The sequence below is a fragment of the Candoia aspera genome, chromosome 17 (genome assembly GCF_035149785.1).
Source record: "Candoia aspera isolate rCanAsp1 chromosome 17, rCanAsp1.hap2, whole genome shotgun sequence".
In the NCBI taxonomy this organism is placed as follows: Eukaryota; Metazoa; Chordata; class Lepidosauria; order Squamata; family Boidae; genus Candoia; species Candoia aspera.
In genome coordinates, this window is record NC_086169.1 from 7,138,319 (window position 1) to 7,150,193 (window position 11,875).

Below are 11,875 nucleotides of genomic sequence, written 5' to 3' on the forward strand. Positions count from 1 at the left end.
ACATAAGAGGGAGAAGGGGAAGTGTGATACTTGAGGTGGGTCAAACGTGATTGAATAAGGGGAATCCTACACTCAGGAATCTGTAGATTACTCTGCCTGGGTTTGCATAAGTGTAATAAACTCCAAGAGAGCCAGTTTGGTCTAGTGGCTAAGGTGCTGGGCCAGAAACCAGGAGTCTGTGAGTTCTAGTCCCGCCTGAGGCACAAAAGCTGGCTGGGTGCCCTTGGGCCAGTCCCTCTCGCTCAGCTCAGCTCAGCTCCGTGCAACGTAGACTAGCCTCCTTGTGGTGCACCCCGGGCAATGTGACTTCTCACGGCTAAGTAGCCTACACATCTGGCTGCTGGACCTCACAAGGATTTCCCAGCAAGAAAAAAGCACATAAACACCAAACTGCTACACCATATGATAAATAAACTCCAGAAGACTAGCACGGAAGACAAATAACCAAACTCTGGGAATCGGTTGGTCTTCCAGAGCTGTGGGTTGAGAGCAAAGAGCACATCAAGCTTTTGCCATCCTAAAAGATGGATAACTAGAAACCAGCTGGGCAAGCGGGGGGGGGGGGGAATTTGCCTTGCTGGACCCTGGTGAGCCTTGAAGCTGATGCAGTCCTGGTGGGGATTTGTCCTTTTACCCCAAAAGAAGCCCAGCGCAAGTGGTTTCTCCCGCGGTCCACCTTGAAACGGTCTGATTTTGCCACAATCAATTCTGGATTTCCTGTGGGGGAGCAAAAATGATCCATGGCACCTGTTCATACAATTTTTAGATTGTTATTTATGGGGGTTTAGGTGGGTTGGTCAGAGTTGGTGTTTTGATAAAGAGTGTTTTGTGGGTCTGTGGAGGCCACCTTTGGGGGCCCGCTCCTGCCCTTCCATCTGGCTGTTTCTGGGTCCCCAGCCGGCCGGGGTGCGTGTTCAGAATGTGCTGCAGCTCTCTGGGCTCTTCCTCCAGACTGAAAAAAAAAGGGGGGGACTTCCTTTTTTCCCCCAGAAAGAGGATCCACAGATGGCCCGTTGTTCAGAGGGGTGCCGCGCCCCCACGCTTGGGGCGCACCGTAGAGCAGGACCTGGCCCATCTCACTCAGCAGCCGGTCAAAACGGGCACCGTCCCGTGTTTCCCCCTCTGCCACCCCAAAACTGGGTCGTATTGGCACAACACGCTGATCTGTAGCCCGAGTTCCCACGAGCGGGTCAATAACAGGCGGCTTCACCTAACGTGCCATGCTCGGATTTTGAAGAGCAGAAACGCAGGCTTGGGCTGCTGTCCGCAAAGGAGGAAAGCGGAGCCGGTCAACGTGCCCGCGGCGGGGCCCAGAGGCGGCGGCCGGGGAAGGGCCCCTCTCCGGAGAGCAGCCGGGCGGACCCGCCGAGCAGGAGGCCGCGCTGCCTCCCCCGTCGGACGCGCCCGGCGCGGCGGGCCCTTTAAGCGGCGGCGTCCCGGCGCGCACGCCGCGGCCGAGCGGACAAAGGCCGGCGCGCGGCCGCTTCTCCTCGCCGCGAGCGGGCGGGGGAGCCGGACCCGCGGGGCGAGAGTGCCTCTGAGCGTGGCCCGAGCGCCGGCGCGCGCGTGCGCGCGCCCGAGCCTCGCCCCGCGCGCCCCTCCGCCGATGGCCCGCTGGGCGCGCCGCCGCGCCCGCTCTGGTGGCCGGCTGCCGCGGCCGCCCTGGTCGGGGCCATGACCGGCTTGCCGCCCTCGCCGGCGGAGCCCCCGGCCGGCCAGGCCTGCGCGCTGGAGGGGCTGCCCCCGCTGCCCAAGGGGCTGAGCGGCATCCTCAACTCCAGCGGCGGCTCGTGGCGCGAGATCCAGAAGGTCTACAGCAAGACGTCGCGCATCCAGGACGACCTGCGCCAGGCCCAGGCCCAGGCCGCCGCCGCCGGGGAGAAGCCGCCGCCGCCGCCGCCGCCGCCGCGCGCCAGGCCCGCCAACCTGGACGCGGCGCTGGCCGTGCTGCGCAAGGAGATGGTAAGCCGGCCGCGCCCCCGCTCGCCCGGGCGCAGCTGGCGGCGGGGCCGGGCCCCCCATGCCTGGGGGCAGCTCCGCCCTGCCCGGCCCGGCCCTGCCCTGCCCGAGCCCCCCTCCCCAGAGCGCCCCCCTCCCTGCATGCCACGGCCACGTCTGCACCAGCCACATTCCCTTGGCCGGGCAGAGAAGCACCCGGCTGCCCACGTGTCCCCCGGGTTAAAGGCAGCCTGGCGTCTCTCGCCAGCTGCGCAAAAGGCCATGAAATTGTGGGTCTAAAATTAGCGGGTTGCGTCGTCATCATTGGCAGGCCGGACTCGGTGGAGCGGTTTAGCCCTTGTCATTCAGGTTCGAAAGTTTATCCGTGGGTTCTGCGAGGAGCCTAGGCTGGGGTTCTTGCTGGGTTCATCCACACAACAGCCCTGCAAGGTAGGTGAGGAAGAGGGTCGGATCTGCATGGGAACTTCATCCTCCCTCCCTCATATTTGGCGATTTCAGGGCTGAATTTTCAGGGCAGGACGGGGCGCCCGCTCAGCCGCCTTCAGTACAGAAAGAGCTTTCCACTAAGCCAAGAAATTCCCGTTCTCATTCATCCCGTGGAGGGGAAAGCTTGCAAGGCCATTCGGGAGTGGGCATGAGACTGCGTGTATGAATTCACAGTAGTCAATAAATAATAATAAATACCATCCCGAGTCAAGATTTTGCTAGCCACATTATAAACTCTGTCGGCGCTTTCTCTGTGTGTCTCTGCGTGAGCGTACGGGCATGTATTTAGAAGGAAAAAACTGGGTTAGCAACACACAGAAACCCAGATAAAGAGAAGTGAAAGTGGCTTGGTCGGAGACAATCATGCTTTTGGACGCCCTCCTGAGGCAGTTCCACCTGACTTTCTAACTACAGGATGGCTGTGTGCCCACAAGAAGCTTGTCCAGAGTGAAATGAGGTCAGGACATTGATGTTCAAGGTGTTGGGAAGATCCAGCCCTCGTCCTCGGGGAGTGGGGATAAACCAGAATGTGGGTGACGTCACTTGGGCCTCACGTTCTGCAAAACCAGCCGTTGAGTTTTGATAACCTGAGTTTATGGCCGTGCGAACCCAGTCATCTTCGGTGTACTTCTAATGTGGTTTCCCGATGTTGCCATAACTGTGAAAGACGGACGTAAAGATGGGTTGTGAGCACGACTGCAGTTATAGGCTGCTTTAATGTTATGTGTGGCTCTTTGTCCATTTATATTTTGTATTTTATTTATTTATCATATTTTTATGACCGCTCATCTCCCCCTAAACCTTTATTTACTTACTTACTTACTTAATTATCTATCTGCTTATCTAGTTTGTCCCCGCCCATCTCCTCCGGTCGGGGGACTCTGGGTGGTTTACAACAAGCAATTAAAAACAACAACCATAAAATACACAGAATACAATACAATAATAAATAATATAAATAAAGGTAAAAATAAAGAATCCAGGTGGTGAAGAATCTAAAACAGTCCGAGTGTGGGAGGAGTGGTCTATAGCAACCATCCCCATGTAGCTCTACTCCCCTCTCCGCCCCAAGCGAGGCGGCAGAGCCAGGTCTTCAGACTCCGCCAAAAGGCCAGGAGCGATGGGGCCGATCTCACCTCCGGGGGCAGCGTGTTCCACAGGGCGGGAGCTACTGCGGAGAAGGCCCGCCTCCTGGACCCCGCCAGATGAAATTCTCTTAGAGACGGGGTCCGCAGCATGCCCTCTCCGCACGATGGGTGGGATGGGTTGATGTAATGGGGAAGAGGCGGTCCCTCAGGTAACCTGGCCCCATGCCATGTAGGGCTTTAAAGGTAATAACCATTTACTACCAGATCACTTGATGAATATTAATGATCCTGCAGGGGTGTGATGAAAGTGGATCTGCAACCTCAGGGCTTGACTTCCTTTGCTCTCAGATCTTGATTCCCCTCTTTTTCTTTCACTTTTCCAAAGGTGCACCATATCTGCCACTCACTCACAGTTCGACCCCCTCTAAAACATCTTGAATTGTGAACAGTCCAGGTTGTAGAACCAAGAAACGATGTTTGGAAGAGCTGAAGTTGGGTGCGAGTTTTAGGAAATGTCAGTATAAGGCGAAATCCTAGGCTAAGCAGTGTTTGGTTATTTTTAGGGCTCTGCTGTGCGAACATAATCAGTGAAATTAGATTAGGGTTTGGTTTGCTTGAAGTCAGCTAACTGGGTTTAACTCAGTCACCTATGGTTAAACAAACCATGGATTTGTATACCGTGCTAACACAGCTAAGGAGTTACTGAGCGGTTATGCAGGATAGCTGATAAACTAAGCTTTTGTTCTGTGAATGCTTGTTAGAAAGACAAGTACTAATGCAAAAATAAATAGCATCTCAGATCAGAAAAATGACCACATTAAAACGAGCAGACTGACTCTTTGTAATTCCTCTCTGGACAAGGAGAGGACTCGAGATCACCCACAAGTGCTCCAGGCAGTTGCTCCTTGCGAGGAGACCGCCAGCTGTGTCTGGTGGGTTTGGAGCTCTGAGAGGTGAGGGAACAACCATCTTGCTCAAACCGTGGTTGGCGCCTTCAAAAGAACCCTAAATTCACATACTTCCTTTTCTTATCGCTTCTGGATATTGCTTGTTAACTGCTTTTCAGCTATTAGGAACCTTTGGATCAACAAGTCTGAAAACAGGGGTGAGTTTCCTTCAATCCTTAGGGAAAGAAGTTTTAAATACAAATTTAAGGACTTTTTAAAAATTCTTTTGGAATAAACAGCAAAAGGGTGATTAGAACTTTTGGAAAGTTGGAAAGTGGACTAAGGGTCCAGATGGATTTGAAGTAAGATTTTGGAATTAATTATAGGGATCTTTGCTGTGGGAAAATGCTTTTGTTTTGAATTCTCTTTTTAAAAAAACATGATAGGATGAGACTTTGAAGGTTGGACACTAGAGGGAACCAGAAGGAATTAAAGATTACAATTAAAAGAGAAGAACACTTAAATTTGACTTACTAATACAGAATGAAGCAAAATACTTGGTCCAAAAACATTGGACGTACTGAAGGATATTTATGAACAAGGAACCCAGAAGTTAATTTTAAGAGTGTAGTTAGCTAGATTGTTTTAAAAGATGTTATGAAAGAGGACCCAGTTATATCTGACAAGACTGACACTGATCTGGAAGTGGATTTAAAAATGTCAGGCTGCAAGAATGATATGGAAAAAGATCCTACGCTGGACATACAAATGAAACCGGCTGATGTCTTAATAATTAAAAGGGATAACAAATAAACCAAAAGAGTGATCTGGATAACTTTCCTAGATTGGATTTACCTTGATTTGTCTACCTCCCAAATAAAAGTGTACCGTGTTAAAAGGATAGGATGCATGTATAATAAAAGGCTTGGACGCATCTCAGAAATGCATTAAAACAGGAAAGATGGAATTAGCTCTGCCATCTGTTTTGTTTGCAAGAATTGAGAGCTGTCTGTCTGTCTGGCATCAGTTTTGGGCAGAAATGAAATTATTGGGCATTTGCAAAAGATTGCATGCCCCACGCCACGCACCGAGGACTCCCATATTCTGTTTGGAAGTAATTTGTAACGGGATTTCACTTTCATCAAATCAAATGAAATTGGATAGGGAAAAAAAGTCAGGGTTGCTGACAGTGTGTGCAAAGCTTGTGAAGGGTTTTTCCAGCAGGGGGCAGCAAAAGCCCATGGAATTAATGTAAAAGCTGTTTCTTCTTTATTCTGAAGAACATTATTTTAGGGTCAGAGGAAGGAATCCCAGAATCCAGTTTTATACTAATTGTTTGTTTACTTTTTGTTTATTTACTTATTTAAGAAATGTACATAGCTGCCCTACTAAAACTCTGCAACTCCAGGCATCTTACAAAAAACATCGTTTTGGGGTTCTTTGGAAAAACATTGATTTGAGAGCTTTGTTTTCAAACTCTGCTTTTAAAAACCATTTTTATTTAATTTTATTTTTAACTCTTAATATGTTGCTGTATTTATTCTGAAAGGAACGCTGTTTTTCTCACCCACATAATTTACTTTTGGGGGACGCGGTGGTGCTGCGGGTTAAACCGCTGAGCTGCTGAGCTTGCCAACTGGAAGGTTGGCGGTTCGAATCCGGGGTGAGCTCCCGTGGCTAGTCCCAGCTCCTGCCAACCTAGCAGTTCGAAAGCATGCAAATGTGAGTAGATTAATAGGTACCGCTTCAGCGGGCAGGTAACGGCATTCCGTGTAGTCATGCCGGCCACGTGACCACGGAGGAAGTGTCTTTGGACAAACGCCGGCTCTTCGGCTTTGAAACGGAGATGAGCACCGCCCCCTAGAGTCGGACACGACTGGACTTAATGTCAAGGGAAACCTTTACCTTTACCTAATTTACTTTTAAGGTTATCAGCTCAGATTCAGGGGAAAATGGTAAAGGGGGACCAATTTGTGCTTTCTGTCTAAATCTTGCTTTTTGTAATAGTGTCACCTTAAATTCAGAGCAGATTTCCTTAAAAAAAGAAACGTTAAAGGTTCCTTTGAGCTGAGTTGGACTCCTTGGGACTGCACAGAAACATCCATGGAGTTTTCTTGGTTTGCTCTTAGTTTTTCCAGAGTGGGTTTTGGGGGTTTTTTGGACCACCTAATTCAGCCTCTCATGGTTTCCTGGTGGTCTCCCATCCAAGGACTAACCACAGCCAATCCTATTTAGCTTCCAGAATCAGCAAGGGTCACTAGGCTCAGTGAGAAAGATGGGTGAACGCAACTTTCCTAGCTACAATCATTCTTGGCTAAGGAGAATCTGGGCCCTGTTCCTCGGCCTGCCATTTTGATTACTTTGATGCATGTTGTCTGGCACTTTGTTTTAAGATGGGTGGACTTCAACTCCCAGAATTCCCCAGCCAACGTGCTTTACGTTGGGTGGACTTCAACTCCCAGAATTCCCCAGCCAACATGCTTTAAGATGGGTGGACTTCAACTCCCAGAATTCCCCAGCCAACATGCTTTACGTTGGGTGGACTTCAACTCCCAGAATTCTGGCTGGGGAACTCTGGGAGTTGAAGTCCACCCATCTTAAATTTGCCACAGTTGAGAAACGCCGATCTAGAAGCTACAGCTCTTGATGGAGGCAGGATTTTCCACCCAACTAGCCACTGGTTTGGATCGTGGGGGCCCAGCAGCTGACCCCTTTCCTCTTTGTTCCCTGCTGCAGGTGGGACTTCGGCAGCTGGACATGTCCCTTCTTTGCCAGCTCTGGTCTTTGTATGAGTCCATTCAGGAGTACAAAAGCCTCTTCCAAGACCTGTCATCCTCGCTGCACTCGGAAGGGAGCCTGGCTGCCGAAAACGGCTTCTCGGACGAGGAGGAAGATTTTGACTTGGACCCGGTGAGTCCGGACAGGCAGCGGGATCTCCCTCCGGCTCAGCAGCTGCGCTTCCTGCAGCCTCAAAACTCCCGGGACCAGTGGCTGAAGGATTCTTTCCACATTGCGATCTGAGCCGGGCGTTTTTCCCCACCTGGAAAACAGCCTCAGGAAAGACCCATTGGAATTTTAGGGGTGGAAAAGGCATCACGGTTTATAATGTTTTCTGTTGCTCTGGAACAAGCAAGCTGTTTTCCAGCTTTCCACTTAGCTCCTGGGCTTTTTCCTACCCGGTTCCCCCTGAGAAAGCTACGGGATTTATCCTTCCTTTTTCTGGGGAGAGAGAGGGTTTCACGGCAGAATGCAGGTGGCCCTCCCCGCTCACCAGGCACTTCGAAGCGGACGGCCCCGATTGCAACACCAGCTGGAAGTCTCACTGTCCGATTGTCCTCCCTTTTGGGATCGTCTTTGAAAAAGCTTTGGGAAAGACACGGAAAGGGTTCAGATTAACATCACTTGGATGTCCGGTCAAATCCTGGGCATGATGTTTCTCCTGCAAATGGTCCTCTGTCTTGCAGCTTGCCTCCCCCAAGGATCTGGAGACCACCAACTTCCAGAATTTTCAGCCCACGTGCAGTAAAAAAGACCAATCTTTGGAATGGCACTAAATTTGGGGAAGCTGACCTCAAGAATGTTATGGCTTGGGAGAAAAAAAGAGGATTGCTCTGGCAGTTCTCCAGAATGCAGGCCTCCACAAGGTGAAATTGGGCAGAGGTTTACCAAAATTTCCTGTCCTTGGCTGGGGGTGCTGTTCGCATCTGAAGCTCTTTTGATATTAGAAGAAATGAAAGGCTTTTCTGCATCTCTCCGAGGTCCAGGCCTTGTCTCTTTCTTCCCCCCTACTGCCAGGCTTCCTCTGGATGAATGAAATTCGGGGTGCTTCTCTTTGCCAATCCTCGTCTGCCCCCCTTCAGTCCTAATGGCATCCAATTCCTTCAGGGAGCAAGAATTGCAATGCAGTGGCAGAAACTTTGCTTGCCCAAATTCCTGGGTTTAGTATGTCCCTATAACTAGTCAGAATCATGAGGACCAGGAACTTAATTTCTTTTCAAACAGGGATGGCCACCCCAGCTTGCATTCTGAGGATCCGAGCTTCGATTCCCGCCGTTGCTGGATGGCCTTGGCAAGGGCTCTCTGTTTTAAAACTGTAAAGACCTGCCTTGCAAATTTATTTTGCTTGCAGCTGAAGCTTGCAAGAGAGGGGTGATGGGGGCAGAAATGGGGGGTGGGTTGGGGGGAATTCTTCCTGACGCACCTTCTCTTTGCTTCTGGCATTTTGCTGCTGAAAATCTTTAGCGTAAACTTAGAAATGGGGCTGAGATGTTGAAAACGGTGCATGGGAGGTCTGAATTGCTGCCCCGTGCCATTAAGTTATAATGGATTTTATTTATTTTTGGTTTAGCATGTCAGGTGAGCCAAGCTATGCTGGTTTGTGAGCTCTGGTTTAAGGCTTAGGACAAGGAGACACGTGGTATGGCTTATTCAGCAAATGGTGGCTTTGCACAACGTGTGTGAACCCGCACAGGGTGGGCAACCAAATAGGATTTTGCATGATACACGTTAACTTCCTTAGTAGGGGCTGATTATCCCACCTCCTCCTCCTCAATTGCACACTAATAAGGAATAGTTAGCTAGGAATGTGCTGTATACAACAACATTTGTTAGATTTTTTTTTAATCTGGCCATACTTGCATTGGCTGGATTTTATTACTGTTAATGCCACGGCCAGGTTGCATAACCCGCCATCTTGGCAAAGTATTTAATTGCATACTGTTTTCTAATAGTAGTAGTATTTGGTTTTTTTTAGAGCCTTGAAATATCCAGGAGGCTTTGGGAAGAGGATAAGGGGATGCGAAACCTTTGCCTCTCTTTCTTTCCACCCTTTGGGGATTGAGGGCAAAGCTTGGGTGGTTAACTAATATTTTGGCAGCTGGACGGGCCATTTTTCAATGGGGTCCGTCACAGCAAACGTGGGAGGTGGGAAATAAAGTGTCTTGGTCTCTTGAACAAAGGGTCAGGCTGTCTTTCATTCCAAGCTGCAGGCACAGGATAGGATAGTGATAGGAATCTCACAGAAAATAGGACGGGAGAAACAGTTGCAGTTACCTGGATTTCATTGAAAAATTAGGCAAAGTTTCCAGAGGGTAAAATCTGTGCCACAGAGGACCAACCTGTCTGCAGCAGTTGTGGCTTCTCCATCTCTGAAGGTTTTGAAGAAGCAGCTGGACTGCCATGACTCAAGGGCGGTTAACTGGTTTTCTTGCCCATCATGGAGGGGTGGACTAGATGATCCTTGGGAGTCCCAGCCCCACGATTCTGCGATTCCCAGCAAGCGCTGCCTTGCCAGGAGGCATCCAACTGGACAAGGTTGTTTCAAGATGAAAGCAAGGACAGATGTCCCTTTTCCTGAATCTAAATTAGGACCGGAAGAAGCAGGTTTTCAAGGGTTACAGAAGCCTTTGTGACCTGACGCTTCAAATCTGCTTTTTGCCAGATTTTTATTTTATTTTATTTATTATTCAAATTTCTATCACTGCTCATCTCCCCCTGAACAGGGGAACTCTGTTTTATGCTTCCTCACCTACTTTTTCAGGCAAAATTGCTGGTGAGTTCTGAGTTCCAATCGTGATGGTGTCATGGACGCGTCCGTGTCATTTTCTGCCTGACATCCTTGAAGTGATTTGCCCTTGCCCTTTTCCAAGAAGGTGTTTTCAACTTCCCAGTGGAGCTTCAGTCCCTGAGAGCTCCTGGTGGTCTCCCATCCAAGAGCTAACCAAGTCTTAGCTATTTAAGATCGGCAAGATAATTCTTCATTCAGTTTGTAGGGCTGCCGCTTCACCATGCAACGCTGGGTGGCTGACCTCTCATTCAAAACAACAATATAGTCACAAATAGTTTCTCTTTCCTGTCCTCAGGTAAAATTTCCCTCCAGGTCAGCATTTCTCAACCTCAGCAACCTTAAGATGTGTCAACTTCAACTAGAATTCCCCAGCTAGTAGGCTGGCTGGGGAATTCTGGGAGTTGAAGTCCACATTTCTTAAAGTTGCTGAGACACACTGCTCCAGTTAAGAGGTGTGGACTTCAACTCCCAGAGTTCCCCCAGCTAGTAGGCTAGCTGGGGAATTCTGGGAGTTGAAGTCCACATTTCTTAAAGTTGCTGAGGTTGAGAGACGCTGCTCCAGTGACATCCAACTCATGATGACCTCATGGCTACAGGCACATAGATGTTTTGCACATTTCAGAAAATGCTTTCCGTTGCCTTCTTTTGGGGTCCATATATTTACTTCCCAGTCTGGCCTCCAAACTCTGGATTTCCTGGTAGTCTCCCATCCAAATGTTAGCCATGGTGCTGTGGCCCATCGTTACTGTGGGAGAAGCCAACAAAAGCCATGCTCCTCTGCACGAATCTTTGCTGCTGCCATATTTTAGCCCAGGGCAGACAACGCATTTAAAGAAAGACTCAGAGATGTGCAGAATGCCATAACAAGACCAGAACCCCCCTCCCCACCCACCTCCTCTGGGTCCATCATTCCCAACCTGGTGCTCTGCGATGATGTGGGCGTGCAACTCATGGTGGGTGGCAGATGATGGGAGCTGTAGTCCAACATTCGGAGGGCGCCAGGTTGGGGAAGGGCTGCCCTGGAGAATTTCAGAATGACCTGACCATCCCCACTTGGTCCCTTGAGTTTCTTTTTAACAATGGGATCTGGAAGATAATTGCATTTGCAGAAAAGTGTTGGATTTATCTCTCAACCCACCCCCCAAACCGTGGCTAAGGATTTCTGTCTCATCTCAGAGGACAAGCAGAATTTCCAAGGATCAGCTTCTAGCCACACCCACCCAAGAGACTTTCACGTCCGGTTCCTCCCTGTTTTTTCCCCTTTTTTCTGTCGAAGCCAGGAAAATGATTCATCATTCTCCGCCTGTCCCATTTTTTAAACAAAGAGACGGATCTTGAGCGGTGCTAAGTTAGCTGGGAAAGAATGGAGAAGAACTCTACGCGTGGGCAGAGGTGCCCTCTTCTTTCCGTTGGACTTCAAACATTCTCAGGCTGTTGGCCACGTGGCTTCCAGGATGGACGGGTTTATAATAAATACCGCAACCCCACTGGCCCGGTTGCAAACCATTTTTAAAACGAGTGGTGGCAACATTGTGAGTTATGAATAAGTAAGAAACTGCTTGCACTGGCCCCAAAAATAATAAAAGTTTGGCAGTTGATATCCATTGCAAAGCCACCCCAGAAAAGGATTACATAGCACGCTTCATGGAGTAATGGCAGCTGGAGAAATAACTCATTTTAGGAACTTAGCAAGCATATTTTTGTACATACCGCCCCCAATCTGGTTATCTTCCAGATGAGTGGACTTCAGGCCCCGCCATTCCTCAAGCTCAACGGTGGCTGAGAATTCTGGGAGGTTCCCACCCTAAGCAGAGGGTTGGACTAGAAAGACCTCAAGGCCCCTTTTCTGTCCTTCAGATAAATGGGAAAATTTAAATTAAACCCATCTA

At 49.5% G+C, this 11,875-nt stretch overlaps 1 protein-coding gene across 1 annotated transcript; it reads left to right on the plus strand.

Moving 5' to 3' along the window:
• The first annotated feature begins 1,636 nt into the window (after window positions 1-1,636).
• On the plus strand, window positions 1,637-9,377 carry FAM89B (family with sequence similarity 89 member B). Its single transcript, XM_063316829.1, has 2 exons — window positions 1,637-1,962; window positions 7,157-9,377. Exons 1-2 carry the CDS (start codon window positions 1,675-1,677, stop codon window positions 7,439-7,441), a joined length of 573 nt encoding a protein of 190 aa, XP_063172899.1. The 5' UTR covers window positions 1,637-1,674; the 3' UTR covers window positions 7,442-9,377.
• The last annotated feature ends 2,498 nt before the right edge of the window (window positions 9,378-11,875 follow it).

What these genes read in the sequence shown, in the direction of transcription:
- FAM89B (XM_063316829.1), top strand. Translation starts at nt 1,675, where the DNA reads ATGACCGGCTTGCCGCCCTCGCCGGCGGAGCCCCCGGCCGGCCAGGCC. An exon ending in CCGTGCTGCGCAAGGAGATG is followed by an intron (nt 1,963 to 7,156) that starts GTAAGCCGGCCG and finishes TCCCTGCTGCAG; the next exon opens with GTGGGACTTCGGCAGCTGGA.